The 20,965-nt window shown below is 37.7% G+C and overlaps 1 protein-coding gene across 1 annotated transcript; it reads right to left on the minus strand.

The window, feature by feature from the left end:
• Window positions 1–818: 818 nt before the first annotated feature.
• On the minus strand, window positions 819–12,526 carry LOC148736767 (adhesion G protein-coupled receptor D1-like). The gene is made up of 18 exons (XM_088751033.1): window positions 12,122–12,526; window positions 10,976–11,005; window positions 9,962–10,326; window positions 9,571–9,760; window positions 8,926–9,030; window positions 8,203–8,290; window positions 7,624–7,714; window positions 7,084–7,133; window positions 6,687–6,816; window positions 5,799–5,893; window positions 5,483–5,585; window positions 5,228–5,378; window positions 4,983–5,067; window positions 4,707–4,773; window positions 3,895–3,977; window positions 3,633–3,753; window positions 2,295–2,336; window positions 819–2,121 (listed from the first exon to the last, which is right to left on the minus strand). The coding sequence occupies exons 1-18, from the start codon at window positions 12,150–12,152 to the stop codon at window positions 1,945–1,947; spliced, it is 2,004 nt and encodes a 667-aa protein (XP_088607159.1). The 5' UTR covers window positions 12,153–12,526; the 3' UTR covers window positions 819–1,944.
• Window positions 12,527–20,965: the final 8,439 nt, after the last annotated feature.

Below are 20,965 nucleotides of genomic sequence, written 5' to 3' on the forward strand. Positions count from 1 at the left end.
GGCCTGTACGGGATTCGAACCACCGACCTCTCCGTACAGGCCTGAAATTTTTTTCAGGTCTGATTTTCACTATTGCTCAAATAGTGCTTTACTGCGAAGAATCGTGCTCATATACGCCTCATAACCGCAGTTCACACATATGTTGCATATGTTTGTTGTTGTTTGATTTATCATCTACGGGTTTATGTCGAATTAATTTGATGGCCTGCTCCCAGTTGGCTTGTTAGCTCAATTGGTAGAGCGCTGCACTAGTATCGCAGAGGTCAGTGGTTCGAATCCCGTACAGGCCTAAATTTTTTTCAGGTCTGATTTTCACTATTCCTCAAATAGTGCTTTACTGCGAAGGATCGTGCTCATATACGTCTCATAACCGCAGTTCACACTTATGTTGCATATGTTTGTTGTTGTTAGATATCAAATAGTTCAAAATACGCCTATATAGACTTTGTCCGCCCACCGTAAAGCAATGAAAGACTAAGCGACCTCGGCAGTTTCCTACGCTACAACGGGATGCAATCCCACTTTTAAACTTTATTTGCTGGAAGATGGTCTTTTTATCTCTTGGAAAATATAAATTTCTTGTTGTTACGTTTGAGTCTGAGTAGGGACCCGTTGAAACAGAGTACCTCTCGTCTTTTTCGCACAGGTAAAATAAAGGTCAACTTCAGTGGCCCATGAAGAGGTCTGCCATATATATTTTCCAGATCATTAATATAGACCACCTGATGATTTATTTTTACATTTGAACTCCTCCGCTGAATAGCTCTCACGACCCATTTAAAGACCGTTAAAAATATCTGGTACGATATATTTACAAATCAAAACATACATGATCTTAAAGGTTCATCTTTGTAGTTTAATTTCTCAAAGTTTCTTCCTTGGCCCGCCATAGGCAAAGCGTCCAGCTTGAAAAGAGTTCGGGGCTAAATGAAAAAAAAAAATGTGATGCGATCCGTTGAACGACTGTCACGCAAGAGGTCATGTGTTTGGTACATTCCTGGCCAAGCTACGTTAATGCAGCGCATTTAATTTTATGTAGTAATATCAGGAATCGAAATCACTTTGTCCCAGTTCAAAATTAGTAGACATTATAAACAAATTATTTATTGATGCCTGAATATAATTACATACACCTTAAAATTACATTTTCATTAGACAGGGAGGAGTGAGAGGAAGCCTAACCTCTTCGTACAAAGTTCACTTTCTTTTCTAGAAATGGAGATATAATCAAAGTACCTTATGGTTTCTTATGAAGGAATAAGGACGATTAGTAGATAAATAAAATAATGAATAGACTAAATGAAACATCTGAGGAAGATTTTCTTTCACGGTGATGAAATCCTAACCATTTCTAATGGATACTCATTGGTGAGCAAGTTTAAGTTTGAAAACAATTTTTTTTTTTTCCTTCTGAGATACCCTAGGTAGCTCCCTTACTCTCAGGAACTGTCTCTTGGATGTGGTTTTGGATTTCTAGACCATCTGACCCTGGTTATATCCGGTACTCACATTCGACATAAAGGATACTTCCCATGAGGATTACTTGAGCTGTTTGTTATATTATTATAATTTGGATCAAATGCAAAGCTATCCGAGCCTCAGCTTCAGAAGGTTATAATAATAATAATAATAATAATAATAATAATAATAATAATAATTCAATATTTATATTGCGCAAATTAACATGTGGATATGATCAAATGCGCATCACAACACTTTTCGGGGAACTTTGGCCGGACTGCATCTGCACTTTACAAACAATCGAAGGAAACGTGTTTGAAGATGCCCCCTCCCCCCAGTTCCCATTAAACAGGCCAGACCACATCACAGTAATCTCGTGAGTGGGTTCTTATCCAGCTCTTCTGAGTCGTTCCAAACTTTCTAAACGAACTTAATATAAGATATACACAGGTCTAGACTGTGGAAAAAGACTACGATGCCGATTCAGATCTCAGGGACTTCAACACCACTTTCACTGTTATTGAGAGGCTGGACATGAATATTTCTCGGAAAAACGATATTCTCATCAGTTTCATTCACTTGCGAGGCTCGCTTAATGCTCGTTCCTTCATCTATAGTTGGGGTGACGCCAGTGATCCTTCTTTTAAAGCGAGATCTAATCTGCAAGGATAAGGTGAAATCAAAACGATTACAAGAGTTTTAAAACTGATCGTGCTTTGAATTGGATCGATATAACCATGGAATTAAATTTCTTATTAGAAAATCGAAGCCTATCTAGAAAGAAATCTGAAAAGAGGTACAAAGAGAGCTAAGAACAACATTGAATAACATACCTCTGAGTTTCTTACGCAGTGAAGGAGAAATATTAAGAAGCCCTGTTAAATCATAAAGTGGGATATCAAGTTAACGCCTGCAGTATAACTTTTTTTATTGCCTGTGTGTAGACTCATAAAGCTTTCATCTACGCCCTCCACCTCGAAGATCTACCGCCACCAACTTCTGAGAAAAAATTTTAATGTCTGGCATCGAGAAAAGTGACTTGAACAAATTCTACCTCCTACCATTCAAAGCCACGAGAGAAATTAAATTGACAATGTTTCAATACAAAATTAATCATCGAATTTTACCAACGAATAGCTTGTTACATAAAATGAAAAAAGTTGCATCGCCCTCCTGTCCCTTTTGTCCATCTGAGCACCAGACCGTCTGGCATTTGTTTATAAACTGTAAGTAAGCAAGTTCTTTTTGGAATAGATTCCAGGAGTGGTACTCAACCTCTAGTAATATGAAACTGTCACTGTCAGAACTGGAGATTATGTTCGGAATTATTCGCTGTCACACCTACTGTTTAGCCCTCAACCATCTCATTATTCTAAAAAGAAGCCCTGTTAAATCATAAAGTGGGATATCAAGTTAACGCCTGCAGTATAACTTTTTTTATTGCCTGTGTGTAGACTCATAAAGCTTTCATCTACGCCCTCCACCCCCAGTTCCCTGAATATTCAATTTCATGGTCAGAAAAATGTCCACATTACTGGTATTAATCACTAGTTCTCTATTTTTACAAGTTGCTTTACACTACGTTTAGCACATGGTAATCTACTAGGCACGACAACATGCGTGACAGTGACACTACTTCTATTGTAAGATCAATAATATAGGATAAATTTTATGAGATGAAGAAAACCATCATCATTGCAGATTCAAGATCGTGAGATTTGTTTTATGATTTAATTTGTTATTTTTAATTCCGGAAAATTAAATATTACTTTTTATTATCATTGTAAAGAGTGATCGGAATTTTTATTTGACAACATTAGAATCCTGATTGCCTGCTTTTTATTTAATTTTTTTTTTCTCGTTAACGTTATTTACTTAAGAATGCTATAACTGTTGAAAGCTTAATAGCCGTAGGGGTTGTATTTTCCAAGCATGTGGTAATGGGATAGAACGTTCGCTTAAAAAGGCAGTCGAGTATCAGAGAGAGCTGAGAATTCATAGTAAACAGTGGTGAACTTGTGCTCTCACATGAGTAGGGTGTATCTCATATGAGTAGAGATAAACTCTGATTACTGACTTCAACTTTGGTGAGATTTATCAAAACAGAAGTAACCCATTTAGCTAACACATATTGGACGGAATTCATTTAAAAAGATTTGTGTTTAGTTTACCTGAGTGGAGTTGAGAAGTGTGAAAATGTAGGCGAACGCTTTGTGCAAGGACAACAAAAGACCAAATAGCCACGTGATCCCCAGCAAAGGAATCATCACCATGCATGCCCTGACACCAACCCTAAAAAATCATGGAGAAAAATAAAGAAGACGATAGGTTGCTTTCATTTTCGTAAGTAGGTATTACTTGTAAAAGGAAGCAAAGAAAAAGGCGAATAGCTCACCGTGATTTATATTCTACTGGCGCCGCTGACATACTCACCTTATTTGTTCACTGTGTTTGTCTTTCGCCTGATGCATGATTGTTATTTCCTTGATAACTCGCCCCAGTAGCATTGCGTTTAACTGAAAAAAAAAACAACAACAACAACAACAACAATATGCACTCATCAAACTAAATCAAAAACAACATGATTTCGAGGTAGAGCTAAGTTTGCACTTAAGGTAAAGGACGTAAAAAGTTTGGCGCTTCCCCCTCCTTATCATTCCACTAAGTTTCTCAGGTTTACCAGAAAAGGCGTTCGTACACATTTATGTACCTGGGTGGAGAGGAAGAAAAGCACTGTACACACAAAATGTCTCGCCTAACAACACAAGACAATCAACCGTTAACGTTTCGAACCAGAGGCCCATTTCTCGAAAGTCCCGGTAACTTAACGGGCCCGTAAAGCTGTTCTGTTTTCATTCAAGATGTCGATTTAAAAACTTTTGAAAATGATACAACAAAACTATTAGCTAAAGAAACAGAAAAGGACTGGTTCGGGTGCCCGAACCTGCTTTTTTGTCCTTTAAATTTTGATTTTAAAACATGGCCTCGGGTCCGTTAAGTTACCGGGACTTTCGAGAAACGGGCCCGTGGACTACTTAACCTGCCGTCCAGCGCGATAACCGCTTTATGCGTCCTCTAACAATGGGGTCTCCCAAAGGAAAACATAAACTTTGCATTTCGCGGAATACTATCGAACATAGTGAATGAAGTTAGAGGTAAGTGGTAAGAAAGAAAACATCGTCGCGATTCTAACTATAACTGAAGACAAAACGTAAAAGCGAATAAACCTTAAAAATTTAACTTACCAACTCAATCAGCAGAACGAAAACAACAAATATCCATATCATCCCGTTAGCAGATGAAATCCAGCAGCTGAAGTAAATTAGGTATCGGAAACTTTGATAAATTATCAATTAATGATTTATTATTGTGTACATGCACGTACACAGTATCCTCTATGCCCGGTTTGCTTCCAAGTAAAAATCACAAGAGAAATAAAATAAAACAAACAAACGAAAAGGCAGAAAACGACGATTCGTGACAGACTCATGGATCAGGAGAAAAAAGTCCTCACTGCTTACAATTTTTCACTGACATAGCTTGTAATCCCCTGTTCGCTTCCTGCTGCAGTGCCCAGCGATATGGAGACGACGAGGGCGGGTAGACCTGTGTATTTGAAACTCGAAGTGATTACAATGTCAAACTACAAGGCTGTGGTGATGATGGTAGTGATGAGGGTGATGAGAATGGTGCAGGTAATTATTCATGTTTTGCTTTTCAAACAATTATCAATGAGAGTATGACAAGTTTTGAATGCATTTTTTACCCCATGAAAATCCATGTGACACCTTCATCTTGTCGTTGATGTTGTAAACTTTTACAACAAATAGGTAAAGATAAATTCCTTCGACAAGCATCCAGCAGAAAGCGGCCATCAGGAGATACTGTACTAAAGCTGCTATTGTAACACAGGCAGACTGCACAGGATAGAAAAAGTGGCATGGACTGAATAAGTTAAGAGCAGGTTACCGTCATAAGGATTAACACAAAGAGACTCCACGTTTTTGATGTAATATCTCACCTTGTTCTCAACAGCACCAATTCCGGTTAGAAAGATAACTTGCCCTGCACCAAGTGAGGTGACTAGACTCACTCGGATCTGAGATAAAGGTCCCTTCATGTCTCTAATCAAAATTAAACAAATGATTTATTAGAGGACTCCTCCATGTCAGCTCTATCCTCATTTTATACAAAGCCATGTTATATACTTTGGGAAACAAAAGATAATTTGACTTGGGTCATATCTCTTTGTGCGTCTAAGGTCATAATAGTTTTTGTTCGGTCTAAAACATCGGCTGGCTTCGGAATGCTTGTGTGGAATTATTTCATATACTTACGTAAGAAGAGCATAACTGATAATTGTTAAAGTGCTTCCAACTAAAGAGATAGACAAGCCCACGTGCGTAAGAATTCTCAGCGCCTTTTCGTCAGTCTTGAAAATACAAAAAACAGAGATTCAATAATCATAACAGAGAAAGGTTACGTACCATGCACCCGGTTTAACACCGACGGAGGGAAAAGCGCCACGCCGATTGTTACGGTATTTTCCAAACCGCCAGAAAGATATAACTCGTACAACTCAACTACTTTATTGACTGACGTAATAACTACGAAGCGATATCGACAACCAGTACAATAACTATCTTTTTCACTTAGCTACGGAGCGATATAAATACTAATACAATCAGTATCCTTATAACTTAGAGCCCTTTACAAATAATATCACTTAAATCTCAGTGTACTACCGCACAACTCACAGTTCTCTTGAAAATCTTTAACAAAATGTCGACGTCCGTAATTCTTTCTCTCACGTAGCCTTCCACACGGCTTTCAATTCCGGTAAACAACTCTGTCCGGCTCTCGCTCCTCTGGGCTCTTCGCAACAGCAGTTATAGCTCACTAAAAGGCCTTCCTCTTTAAGCTAGCGTGACTCCTTATATATCTTTCAGAAAAGTTCTAGAATGTTCTAGAGATCTGTAATATTGCTATTTTTAGAAACATTACACTATGATTACATCATAACAAAAATATGCTGAGTCACGGTTCTAGAAGGTTCTCCTTAAAGTTCTCGCTTAGTCATCATGACTAAATGTTCTAGAAACTTCTTCGTTCTATTTTTAATAATTACGTAACGCAACGCACTCTAGGAAAATATGGGCGCTCTCCATAACACGATACATGGTGCCTTTTGAAATCAATTTATGTATTTTTCGCAATATCCCTACCTTAGTTAAAGTATTACCGCTCGTTCCACTATCAAACTGCATAAGAACTGCGAAGTGAGTTAGATGATTGCAGCTGCACTCGGTGTAAGTTTCGTTCCTAGATTTTAGAAGACACCCTTGCCCTGACCATCTCGAGGGCCTGCAGAAAGCATTTAGAAAAACAGTCGTAAAATTTCCCTTCCCCCTTCCCCACTATTAAAAAAAATAATAAACGAAACAACTGACAGTTCGATCGACCATGTCTTATACGGAGGTCTGAGAAAGAGGAAAATGAGTAAGAAGTGAGCATACTATATGATGTACCACTCACAAAAGCCTCACCTGTATGAAAGATGAGTCCTCAAGAAATTTGATAATTGGAGTGAACGATGTCATTAGTTAATTCAAAGTTATTTACCTGTTCTCGACAGTATTCCAAAACATGCAGCTTCTGTCCAAAGTTGCAGGCTGAAACCGTGAAATTACAATTAGTGTTAAGTAATTCAGCGTCTTGCGGGCCAATAAGGAGGTAGGAGTGCTCCCGCCGCATTTTTTTCAGACCCCACCCCCATTTGTGATACATCTGAAGAGTTGCTTCCTAATATTTCTAGTCTAATTTGCCTCTCTTTGAGAGGCGCCCTAAAAAGAACTAAGGTCTTGAAGTATTAAAAAAACTAACACTAACAATTTGAGGTAAAATAAAGTCCACCATAACAACAACAACAAAAACGACAACAAAAGTTAACCAAAATCAAGACTAAAAAGAGGAAACAATTGGATATATAGAAATAGAAACAACGAAAATGCATACAGAAACACGGATGATACAGGAGAGATGCGTTAAGAGAGAGAAATTGCCAAAGTTTGCTCATATTATCCAGATATACTAAAGCTGTTTAAACTCTTTTAAATAGTTACAAACATGGCTGCAACTGTCTCTTGGTTAAATATAACTTACCTTTAGGTTTTTAAATCTCAACGTGATATTCTTCCTGAGTTTGGTGTTCCTTGGCCATATCGTTGCAGACAAGATAAATGTGTTGATGTTCCTAACCATGATTCCCAATAATTTTGCAAAATGCTTAGATTAAAAAAGCTATTGTGTGCACTTATTTCATCACAAGTCTTGAAACCTCCGTCGAAATTTCTTTATGGACCAAAGTCGACAAAGCGAAGTTTCTTTATGATCCAAAGACGACAAAGCGGAAATCCTTAATTCCTAGTCTATCCTTTTAATATGCATTCAATTTTTTTTTCTATGTATATCATTCAGATGTCAAAAGTCACTCGAAAGACCAACAAATAAACATAAAAACAAGACAAATAAAAGTAGACGAAAAAAAAAGATAAATGTTCTTAAAGACAAAAAGAAAATTGATAAAAATTTATTAAAAGAAAATCAAAACAAAAGCGAAACAGAAATTCAATCTGGGATCGAGCACATTCCTCTAAACTTGCCTGGTGTAGCTTATCTACACACCAAAAGAGAGCTATAAAAACATGAAGATACTATATATAGAACTAGGTTTTAGCAAACCTTCGTTCGCTGAAAGAGGCAGAGTTGGCTTGGTTCGGTTGGAATATTTCATGGAGATCTTTGTAAATGACCGCAAGTGCCACTGATCCTAAGAAGTAATAGTGGAGGCAATTTTAATACTACTGGTCTAATAATAAAAAGAAGGACAAGCAATCACGACTTTAAGACCTTACAAGCCAAGTGGCTAATTCAAATGGTATGCCTTACGTTTGAATAGGAATAAAATATATCGATCTACAAACAAATAAACAAATAATTATAAACAAACAACCAGATTAAAATCTCAGTCATTCAGTTTGAATTTTCCTTCGTACATGAGACCCAGCCCCCTTCTGACCATAGCCCTGATAATCAAAATATAACAAAATCTTCGAACCTGATTGGTTATCACTAGCCTGATTTATGCACTTATAGGACAGTGTATGCTTCATGCTTGTAATTGGGCAATGTAATAGGAAGGTTAAAGGGATACTATGAAAGTAGACAGGACGTGTTATGTGCGCTCGCTGTGGCCGCGCTTTTCGCCGAGTTCAATGTTGTTGTTGCTATTTCTCTTTGTTTGTTTTTCTTCTGAAAACATATTACTTATGTTTAGTTTCTTTTCTTAAATTTGTCATAGATTTTATTAATTGGCAACAGGACTTCGTGTCGTCTAATTCTTTGTTTGATGAAAGCCCGAGTTGGACTACTTTAAAAAAAATGAAAAATATGTAACTCTCCAACCGTTATCCAATCCTGCAGTGGGAAGGCTGAGAGAGTTTTCTCTTTTATCATCCCCAAGTTGGACATCACTCTCATTTTCGTTAAAAACCTTCCTGACCAAAATATCTGATGAAAAAAAAAAAAGTATTTTAAGCGCAGGCCAAAAAAAATAAGGATGCTTTCGTATTAGTCACAAGTTACCGTTCACGAAATATTTAGGCCTAGAAGGTCTGAAAACCATTACTTAGAAGAAGTCAAAGCAAGCACTTTGGAATGATCCCTAGTCAAAGGAGTGTTCTCAATTTGAACTTCGGATAAAGTGTAGGTGATAATTTTTTAATCATAAAACGTGTATTACCGCGGCGGATTCGAAAGTTTTTTTTCTTTAACACACTCTGTTGCGAAATTGTATGGTATTGAAAGACTCCTTAGATACAATCGGTGCGCGATAGGAATTCGTTGGTATGAACAGCCTTAATGGGGGTTTTATACATGTCGCCAACAGGACGCGATGAAAGGTTGATGGAGACAAAGCTTTCAACCAAAGTCAATAGTTTAAAGCAAGTATTGCCCTAGCAGATTTTTCTCAAAAATGCCATGAAAAATGCATGAAATCGGTATCAGAAATCAAGAAAACTCCCAAATCAGCTTTTAACATTTACTCACCTGCATGTTCACTACTGATATAAATCTCAGGTGTGGTTTGATTAAGATGGTGTTGTGAATAATTCCCAATGAACTCCTCTAAATCAGTAACGGAGAGAAGAGCACGCTCCGTCTTTTCTTGATTTATTTTAATTCCAGGAGGGCTTATCACTTCTGTTAGGATGGTGTCGACAAGTGTCTTGCTTGGAAACTGAGAAGGTTAAAAATAAAAAAAAAAGTTTCGAGTAGGAATAAGACGGTGGTTGACGTATGTCATCTAGTAGCCTTACTCGTGAAGGAATAAATAAATGAATGGAATACAAAATCTATGCGAAAGCTCTGTAAAGAGTTAAAGGAACACTAAGAAACATTGGGCGCTAAAAAATGTCACAGAAGAACTAAATGCACGTACTTCGATTGCTGATGTTAGCCTAATGGAAAGAAAATGCGGTTCCCTTGCCCAGCATTGTTTCACTGTAATACTTCCCATATACGACGAGTCTGTTCTATTTGTCATGATGATAGAGAGGTGTCTGCGAGGCCTACTGCATCTCCACATTTTCTTACAGCGCGAGGTCCAACTGAACGACTGTCCGAAACAAGACGCCAACTGCTCACACCAAGATTTACAACATTCCTTGTCAATGGGTGGTTCTGTTTCATTGAAACATATCAGCTTATGCCAGTTCTGACGCCATGGGCCAGTCTTCTGCAGGCACTCCGTACCGTTAAGTGCTGAGTGACTGAGATTTTTGTTATGGATGGAGCAATGACTACCTGCGTTAGAAAAGTGAACATTTAGTGGAAGCATTTAAAAATGTCAACGATGTTCCTCGTTTGCACACATACTGTATTTTATTTCTTTTATAAAATACATTTTTTTGTAGATCATTTTTATTTCCACTCACGTCCTGTTCCATGGACTTTCAGAAACAAATTATAATCGGTAGAGAACCCCAAGAAGTTTCTGATTGCTTTTGTCTTTCTGTTTTTATCGCTTTTCACTCATTATCAGTATTATTGGTCTGTAGAGAAAATCTCAGAGTTATTCGATGTTTAGACCCTCAGTTTTTTCTGACTTCACTTATCTTTTCTTATTAATTTTGTAATTATTATTTTTTTTTCGGGGATGGTGACCCGCTTTAAGATTGAAGTTACAGTGTAAAGTTTATAGGCCAACACCTTCCCCTGTTCTTTTGTTTTTTTTTTTTGTTTGTTTTTTTTTTTGTCTTTTCTTACATCTTTTGAAGGGACAATTACCAGCAATAAAAAATCATTGATTTTCCCGAGTAGTTCGCTTCTTAAGATTTATTTAGCGATAGATGAAACATTCAGGGTTAAGCCTTGACGGCAGAGGTGAACACCTCAGACAATGTCGATCTCTTAAAATGTCCTATTCCCTTTTTCCTACGAAGAAATTACAAACCTTGTGCTGAAATTAGCATGATCTTAGTCGCTGTGGGAGAGATGAAACCAGACAAAATGTAAATCACCAGTCATAAATAATAACTCCCTAATTCATAACCATGACGAGGCAAGGGGGTTGGAGTGGGGAGAGGAAGGGGGATTTGGCAAAAGAATAAATTGCGAGGCAAGCACTACGATAATAAGATATCCATGGAAATGTGGTCTTAAAACGATCAAATGTTAGAGAGTTTATTTTTCCGATTACGTCATCTCTAGCGGAACATCTACAAAGTTTATCATTACTCCTCATTTATGAAAAAACCTGCCGTCGAAAATTAAAATAAGTAAACCATCATATCTTTTTTTTACCACTAATAAAGGGAAACGTGTCAGTGGAAAATTTGACACACGAAATACCGCCCGTATCAGAAATACACCTTCACGGCGACAGTAAATAGACTGAGGTGTGTCGCCGCCATGAGATTGTTAAGGAGAAAGAAAATTAATTACAACCACTAAAGCGGAGTTCTAGCGACTCATAACATAGTTACCGGTATACTTGAAATATGTAAAACCATTTTTATTTTGTTTTCTGAGCTAACTACTCATTGAAAAGGTTTTTGTCACGGCAGAGCGCTTGTGTCGACAGAGGGGTCTAGAAAATACATCTGTTTGAAAGGAGATCGCCGTTACGTTTTGTCCTCACTCGGGCGACGGACTACGTTTATTGCATAGAGGAAAATTAGGATAACATGGTAGAGATCAATGACCACATATAAAAGAGATTAAACACAGAGCGAATCATACACAAATCGCCGAGAAATTTTAGAAAAACGAGTAAATTAATTTGTTGTGTTCCGGTATAGGTAAATTTTTCTACCTACATGTAATTTACATCTTGTTTGTAATTCGCTTTTACTCATAGTAAAGAGATGACAAAAGGGAACATCCAAAATAGAAAAAAAAGCTCCCATCTTTCCAAATGTCTTTATTTCTTCCTATTTCTTTTTCCTCACCAGATTTTCACGTCTATTAAGTGCGTCAATACAAGCATCAAGAAATTGTGAAAGCATTCTGTAATAATGTCAGAGAGAAAACGTAACAAGAAGTTACTAAAACTGCCTCTAGCTACGCTACACCGAATTGGTTTGATACAAGTACTTACCAAGAACGATCAATAGTCCAAGCAATGGCATTTTTTTGAGAAACTCCGTCCAGGTGAAAGGATTTTCCCTTATATGTAGGGATCCAAGATAATCCGGCGATGACAATATCGACAACCGCAAATTTACCCTAGCGAATTAATATCTCTTATTCAGACTGCTTTACTCGGGGCCCTACAGAGCTGAGATGTAATACAATCGAGAGAGGGTAAAATAAAGAAGGGCCAGTCTCACTGAGCGCGGAGTGAGACACTAAACGGTTAGATTCAATGCTTTGTTTTCACATTATGGCTTGATAACTTAGCTTTTAAGCTCGTAGATCCATTATAACTTCTCCGACGACACATTGACATTAGTACGCGCCTAAACAGGTGGATAATGGATAGAATAATTTCGGTCCGCATCAGATGGCAAAAGCTTTGTAAAAAAAGGAGTATTTTAAGGTTTTATTGAAATTTTGTTTTCGTTTAGCATTTGTATTAGCCTCGTATTCAGTTTCTTCAAGCAACATAAGTGTAAATTTGTGCTTGTTCCTATCGAGTACTTGCTATAGATTAAACACGAAACAGTACAAAGTTGAACAGAAACGATACCTAATATTCAAATTTCACCATTCTATGTTTTTTTTTTTTCAGTTGAAAGCAGTCAGGGCATGCCCTATGTTGACAATCACTATCGCAGTCTGATTGGTTTTTGGAAATAAGTTGACAAACAATTGTCTGTTGCGTTGACGATTATTTTCACTGCTATTATCAGACCATGTTCATAGGAAGCAAAATATGTTGGTCCGGCCGATCCCCGGCCGGACCAACACTCAAGGTCTTAAAACGATTTAGAATAATTTTCTACCTTTCTATAACTTCAAGAAATGGTTAGATATTCTAGTCTTCTCAGATTGGGACGAATAAATGGAGGTCCTGTCTCCTGCAGGGTTGGGGATATAAAGGGATAATCTCCACCAAATTTTAACTTTTGATTAAAATGTAGATCTTTTGCCAAAATAACTACCGGCAGAAGAAAAAGTTCCCTAAAACCTTTCATTTGATTAAAATCCTGGTGTAAAAGCGCGAAATTCACTCAATTCAAAGACCGGAAGTTGAAATGGCTCCTAGTTAAACGCGTGATCAATGACGTAAAAAGGAGAACTGGAAAACATACGAGCGATCGCAATGGAGTCCGACTTTGGTGATTCGAGTTCTTCCTTTTCGGATTCATCGTCAGTGATCGAGAGTGCAGACGCTCAAGGAACTTAAACATATATATGTTCGAATAAAGGCTGATAGTTTCGAAAGAAACTGTTTGGGGCAGCGTGGGTGGGGGTAACGAAATAACTTGGATATATCAACAAAGTTGAAGTGGTAAATTGGCCACCGTAATGATTACAAAAGCTGCCGTTTCGAGCGTTAGCCCTTCGTCGGAGCGAATAAAGAAATTGTGGGTTGTGTGTGCTTTTAAAGGCAGAGAATGGAGCTACGTTATTGGTGGGAACATGGCAACGAGAAAAACAAGAATGTGGAAAGGAATGACAAGGACACATCGAAACCACTCGCTAGACATTTTAATTTGGATATATCAACAAAGTTGAAATGGGAAGTTGGCCACCGTAACGATTAGAAAAGCTAAAGTTTCGAGCGTTAGCCCTTCGTCGGAGCGAAGGGCTAACGCTCGAAACGTCAGCCTTTATAATCGTTACAGTGGCCACTTTACCATTTCAACTTTTTTGATATATCCAAATTATTTCGTTACTCCCACCGACGCAGCCCCAAACAGTTTCTTTCGAAACTATCAGCCGTTAGACATTTTAATTTACCTAATCATTCTAAGCAACATATGGCAATCTGCGATCTTTCCTTACACTTAGGTAGCAGGGAAAGCCGTAAAAATCTTGAACTAAAGCTCATCTTTCAAACCAGCAGTCTAAATCCCACAGGGATCAACGAACGCTTTTCATTCCACTAATTTATTCTTGTTTTTCTCGTAGTGTGCTTTCAAAGGCAGAGAATGGAGCTACGTTATTGGTGGGAACATGGCCGCTCCGACGAAGGGCTAACGCTCGAAACGTCAGCTTTTGTAATCGTTACGGTGGCCAATTTACCATTTCAACGTTGTTGATATATCCAAATTAAAATGTCTAACGAGTTGTTTCGATGTGTCCTTGTCACTGCTTTCCACATTCTCGTTTTTCTCGTTGCCATGTTCCCACCAATAACGTAGCTCCATTCTCTGCCTTTAAAAGCACACACAACCCACAACTCCTCTATTCGCTCCTACGAAGGGCTAATGCTCGAAACGTCAGCTTTTTTAATCATTACGGCGGCCAATTTACCACTTCAACTTTGTTGATATATCCAAGTTATATATGTTTGAGCCTTACGACAGTGAGGCTAGTTCTGACTCCTCGAATGAATCAGATGAGGCGATCCATTCGACCGATTACGAAACAGACTGGTAAGCGATTTCTCTGAGTTACAATTTTCGCCATTTGGCGAAATCTCTTCGTTTCTCACTTCACAAAGTGAAGTGACGTTAGAGTTGAGAAATGCAGCAGTTTTTGGCCCTAAAAATATAGGAAATCAACTTGATTAGACCGGCATTTGTTTTTAACACAATAAAGCTATTCTCTCACATTCGCTGCACGTGTTATGTAAACCTTAAACTTGCGTAATTCCTCGATCTTTTACTTCTTCTTCACCTTATTCCTCTTGATCCGAAATTTCTCGTCACTCTGAACCGGGGTCGACGTAATGAACTCCTTAAGCAAAGTGCGCTGTAGGCCTTTACTGGAACGGACGTCTAACCACCTGCCAAGTTATTTTAGCGTACGATTTGTTTACTTTCTTTGGGGTGGCCAGACTACTGTCACAACAGATTTATATTATTATGTATTTTCAAGTGACTAAATTCGCCTTTAGTGGTACGACTGCTCCAAAATTGCACAGAGATATCTTTTCCTATTTTGGGAGTTTGGGTGTTCACATCTTGAGCTTGCGTGGAGTAAGAACTCTGCCGATGCCAAACTTACTTCTTCGGTACTCTCTTTGGAAAGGGACAGCTGTTCACTTTCTATATGTGCATCGAGGATCTGGAACGTGCACCGGGTATATGAGCTGGGTTAGAAGTTTGAAAGAGCTTTTTGCTTCATTTTTGATTCAATGAATACAGGTTTATATTTCTTTTACAGGTAATACAAACCCTTGCAGCTTCCCGTTTTCTGTACGCCCCACGTAGTTGTTGTCGTTTTTGTTTTGATAATCCCGCGCTTGTGTCACGGACTTGTGAGGATGAGAGTTTTTTTCGTCCTCGAGCCTTTGTTTATTTTTTACAGGCGGATTAATTTTAAAAAATTAAGGGAACAGCATTGTATTTTAGAAAGGGCTTTCACCTTTAAACCCATAGATTTCGCCAGAACCGACTGTACCTCACAAGTAACTGCAGTGAAGTAGTGAATGCTGCACAGACGGCTAGAGTTTGTTGAGTTCACAAAATCGGATCGCGTGTTTTTCACGGCTCTCGTCCATAACTTAGCGAAATCAGGATCGCTAACTGTAGTGGAAAGTCCACCGGCCACACATCGTTGCGGCATTATTGTATTTTTGGGGCGCGTTTTTTTATGATTTAGAAGAAATCCCGTTGCTCTTGTTAAAGAAATCTTAACGGAAGTTCAATGAGTTCTCCCCTCTACATCACTTCCATTGGGAGGCAAAGCCCCTACGATCGAACCGTGCGTTGAGAAAAGTTTTAAATTTAAACGAAAACTGCCAAAGATTTCCTGTTTTTTTTTTCAAAAGAGTTGTTTTATTTAAGTTGTTACCCGTCTTTTCTCAAACATTCATCACTGGCGAGAGGGTATCCCTTTAAATGAAGAGCGTTCATTGATACTAAAACTTGGCGTCTTTTCTTTACTCCTTAGACGTGGGGAAATGAGATAGACTGCCAAATGCTACTTAGAATGATTAGAGAGTTCAAATTGTCTTGCGACTTTGGATGCCCTCTTGCCCCACCTTTGTAATTTACGAAAGTGTTCTCGGAATCGGTCGATTGGTCGTTTTCTTTTTTTTTGTCCCCAATGTATAACCTTTGGCGATGACTACAACTTATACAATATATGACAATGGGAACGATGCATGTCAAGTGATCAATATTCTAAATGGATCGCCTGAGTTTCGATATTTTCTCCATGTTATGAATGAGAGGACAAGGTTTGCGTAGTGCACGCGTGCATTGGAATTTTCCCGGTTCATCATTAATTTGTCTTGAACTTCTGAACAAAATTTTCGTATATTTTTTTTTTTTTTGCCGCGTTACAATAAATTTAATAGTTTCAAAAAAAGAGTATCAGTTTCGGGATAGTTTTGAAGTAATCTATAGCTTTTAAGAGTAATAGATTTAGCTGCATGATTGTGAAGATGAAATGTGAGTGTGAACATTATTCGATCGTTCCTTTCCTTCTGCGACGTTCCTTTCCTTCAGTGACGTTTGTAACGCTAACTAACTGAGAAAGTGAAGGAGGGAGGCGATCCCACTCATGCCTCTCTCCTTTTACTCGATCCGAACCAAGCCTCCCATATCTTTGTAATCCAAGCCAAGCCTCCCTCTTTTTTGGCGACTCGAACTCAAGCCTCCCTCCTTTTTCGCGGTCTAACCTCCTTTATCCGCTTCCTCGCCTTTGAATATTTTACTCCGTTCTACAACCTGAAACTGAACGCCCGGAACATGCTAGGAAGTGATCAATTTTGAGGTCAATCGTCGACTAAGACATGTTTTGCAATTCAACATTCTTCACTTGGTCACGTGGAAGATACCAATTTTCTTATAGGTCTGTTTCTCTCCGGTACATGGATTTTGAGCCTTGGCGGCTCTCTCGACTTTTCACTTACTAAAATCGCTGCATACGTCACGGATAAGTGTGCATTTAGTACGTGGAGTTTATTTTCCAGGGATTTTCCGGTGAAATAAAGGTCTTTTGTAGAACTTTAATCGGTGAAATTTAATTCCATCGTGAGAACTTAACTCAAGATTATCTAATAACATTATTAGACCGCACCGCGAATAAAGGGGTAAAACCGAAAGACAACAACTTCGCGCAGTGAGAACTGCTTCAAACGCCGTCCAGCTACTTTGTATTCTTGTGGTACGCTATTTTCCCTTAAGCAATCTTTTCTCTTGCCTTAGCTTGGGTTGAAGCTTTTCTGGAGTCCTCTTTAAATTTTACAGAATGTACTTAGAATGCTTAGACTTTGCAACAACTATCGAATGAAAGCTGAATTATTGTTGGTTTGACTTCGCGAGCAAAGATTAAAAAGGTTGTCCACGTTGACATCGGCTGCAGGCACGTTGGTGGCTGACCAGACCGATGCGGGAAAGGAATTATAGAAGAATTATATAAGAATTATAGAATTATATAAGAATTATACAATTATATAGGAATTATAGAATTATATAAGAATTACAGAATTATATAAGAATTATAGAATTATATAAGAATTACAGAATTATATAAGAATTATAGAATTATATAAGAATTACAGAATTATAGAAGAATTATAGAAGAATTATAAAATTATAGAAGATACACAAAGTTCCAAACTAAGTGAAAAACTAAGACTCAAATCTCAGAGATTTCACTAGCAGTTTCACTACGTGGTTAAACATTAATTTTCCTTGACAAAATATTGCTGCCAGTTTCATTTACTTGCGGGGCTCGATTACTTCTTCTCCCTTCAACGACAGCTAGGGCGAGATCTTGTCTGTGAGGATAAGTTGATCTCAAAACAGTGACGTGGTTTAATTTGTAGAAAGGAATGATAAACCATACTATTACCATGATGTTCCTTTATCACTTATTATGTCTGCTACGGTCAGCATGTGCGTCGAACCATTGACAGCAAATGTTCATTGCCTCTAGTATTATCAACGAAGCAACACGCTTTGTTTTAAGAGTGGAATTACACTTTTTTTTGTCAGAAATATAATACGTTTTATGATTAAAAAGTGATACAATTTAGACATGCCCATCATAGAGTGAGAACTGACTTAGTAGCCACAAAAGTGATTTATTAAAAAAAGAAAAAAGGAGATAGAAATTGAATACCTTTCCGCTGAGGCCTCCCGCCTTTCGCTGAGGACCTAGGTGGAAACGACAAAGCTTTTAACTTCATATCCACCCAAAGAAAACAAGTCACTAATTTGAAAAAATTTTGAGCAATGCGTAAATGAAAAAGTAAATGCATAAATGATTATATTGCTGAGTACAGAAAACACAAAACTGTTAATGAAGGGTTAGAATAATTAATTCTCATAGGAACAAGGAAACAAAGGAACTATTGGGTGAATAGAGAGACGGGTGGATTTAAGTACATACTATTGACGAAATAATAAACAGATTCATAATGACAACAAAATAAATCTTATACATACCATCCCCTTCTGATATGCCGTTGAATTGCCTTATCTTTATCATGGTGTAAACTTTGTAGAATCGCAAACCCAGGCAGTGTTAACAGTGTTTGACGTCTAAGCTATAGGATTGGCGATTTCCTACGGAGTTCACCATAATAGTTGCAGAAAAATGTTCCGGATTGAGTTTCTGAATGCATTTTTCTTGTCACTCAATGGATTATTTGAGACACAAAGCGAAGTCTCTGCACTACATCAGGACACAAAACCGACGAGGTGGGAAAGGGCATTTAATTTCAAACCAAAGCTGATTGGTTCCGTTTTTAATTAGCTGACAGGTGTCCTTTACCCCTTTGAGTTCCTTCTCTGCATAGTAGGTGGGTAAGAGCGTTAAATTCTAAAGAAAATACTCGACCGTACCCAGTTTCCAACTATAAAATCAATTCTACAGCAGAGGTTTTAACTGTGATAGCCCGCTTTGGGTATTCTTCAGCAAGAGACCACAATTTTTTTTGCTACAGTGAGAATATTTTCTGCGGAAAGTATTCCAAAATGAGACTATAAGTTATAGAACCATCGAATTGATACTGACATAAAATAATAATAATAATAATAATAATAATAATAATAATAATAACAATAAAAACAATAATAAAGATCTTCAACGATTGGCGAGTATACTGTGATGAAATAAATATTTTATCCTGGTATCATATCTACAAGGATAGGGAGGGGGTGGTGGTGGAGATGAACAAGGACAAGTTGGCAAATATAGACAAACAAGATATCGGATAATTTCCCTCTTCTTCCCCATTAAAAAGTAAAAAGAAAAGAAAAAAAAAAGGGAAATGAATAAACGAAACGAATGACATCATAAAACTGGCATCCACTCAGAAGGTTACCCAGTTGTTCTTTCTTACTCACCAGTCATTAGTGTAAGGCTGAAAATTTTCCTTGACATTTCGGTTAAAGATCCCTTCAAACATTTTAAATGTGTAATCGGCCTTTACGTGTCTTTAAGATCATAGTGTCGTTTAACGTTTCGATGTGATGGTGTTAGTCTTTGTTTAGTGGCTTTTGGTTGATAGATCCAGGCTAAATCTTGCAAGAACAAGCTAGACAGCGGTGACCATGTTCGGCGTGAGTTTTTAACAAATCACCCCTTGAGGTTGATGGTAATAAATAGACTAGCTGGGTCCGTATTTACTTCATAAATCGAGACAATACTAAGAAACGATAAGAATACTTACTTCTTGCATGCGAAATTGTCATGGAAACCATTGGGCAGCAGCAGGTGGCAGTTGAGTTAACAAAAAATAATTGCATAAAGCGAACGTGTTAAAAGGTACGAATTTTCACTTAAATCCTTCCTAACACCAACATAATAATTTTCAAATTTACTCTTTTCTTAACATGAAGTAACGGATGCAGATCATAAAGTCACGCCGGTATGTTTCAAAATTTTAAATTCACCTGTAAGTTAGGCACGCTATTTTTCTAATTGCTGGTGTTTTTGCGTTAATGACGTCGCCACGGACATATGAGTAACGAATGGGGACTAAAACAAAACCATGGGTTGCCATCTCAGTTGGTTCCATCATTGAAAAAATTTGCCGAATTTCTTAGTTTGCATAACTGACATAAGGTTGAGCGCGTTTTACTTTTGAAAAGTGCAGATTTTGGAATGAATATTTATAATGTCTGCCTCTGGCCACGATATATTTTCATTCTTTTTTGTTAGCGATCATACCTGATACATCAAAAAACATTTCACCGCAAAAATTTATAAAACAAACACGGGTCTTAACTCGTTCTAAAATTATTGAATTGGTGTTTTACGAATATAGACCTCCTTGACAGATTTACATTTAGTTCATCTGATAACTGGTGTTTGTTACAATGCTTTGTTATTGCCGAAGGATATTAAACAATCAACAACAAAAAAAGCAACAACAAAAGATAAACAACAAAACAACAACAACCAAAAAAAAAAAACAGCAAAAAAAGCAGCAACAACAAAAAAACACCCAAATAAGGTTTTTTCATTTCATTGAAAATGACAATCATTAAGTCAAGGAAAAGACGAAAACGAGAGAGCGAGAAATAAGATGGACTGTCTAATGCGATACCTCTTCTAATAAAGTTATCTAAGACCTGCAAAGCCTTCACCATAAATAAACTCATGCGATGGAAACGAAGCACCTTGGCTCCATGCTTTTAAAGTGGATTCCATAATTTTCATTTGACCAGGAGCGCATGAAGCAGTTTTGAAATATAAAATGGAAATACTTCCCACTTCAATCATACCGAAACATTTCTTCTACTTTACAGGCAAGAAGAGGTCTACCTCCTGTTTCCCGTTTTCTGAATCGTCTGTCGAAATCACAGAATACTATTACTATAGTTTTGAACGAGGAGCAGATATCCTTATGAGGAGAACGACACGCAGT

Source organism: Stylophora pistillata, chromosome 2 (assembly GCF_964205215.1).
Source record: "Stylophora pistillata chromosome 2, jaStyPist1.2, whole genome shotgun sequence".
NCBI classification, from domain to species: domain Eukaryota; kingdom Metazoa; phylum Cnidaria; class Anthozoa; order Scleractinia; family Pocilloporidae; genus Stylophora; species Stylophora pistillata.

Bases quoted from the DNA above. Each gene is read 5' to 3' on its own strand.
- LOC148736767 (XM_088751033.1), bottom strand. From the start codon at position 12,152: ATGCCATTGCTTGGACTATTGATCGTTCTTG. The intron at 5,379-5,482 runs GTGAGATATTAC...TATCCTGTGCAG, and splicing joins TTGGTGCTGTTGAGAACAAG to TCTGCCTGTGTTACAATAGC. The intron at 3,978-4,706 runs GTAAGTTAAATT...TTTTTTTTTCAG, and splicing joins TCGTTCTGCTGATTGAGTTG to TTAAACGCAATGCTACTGGG.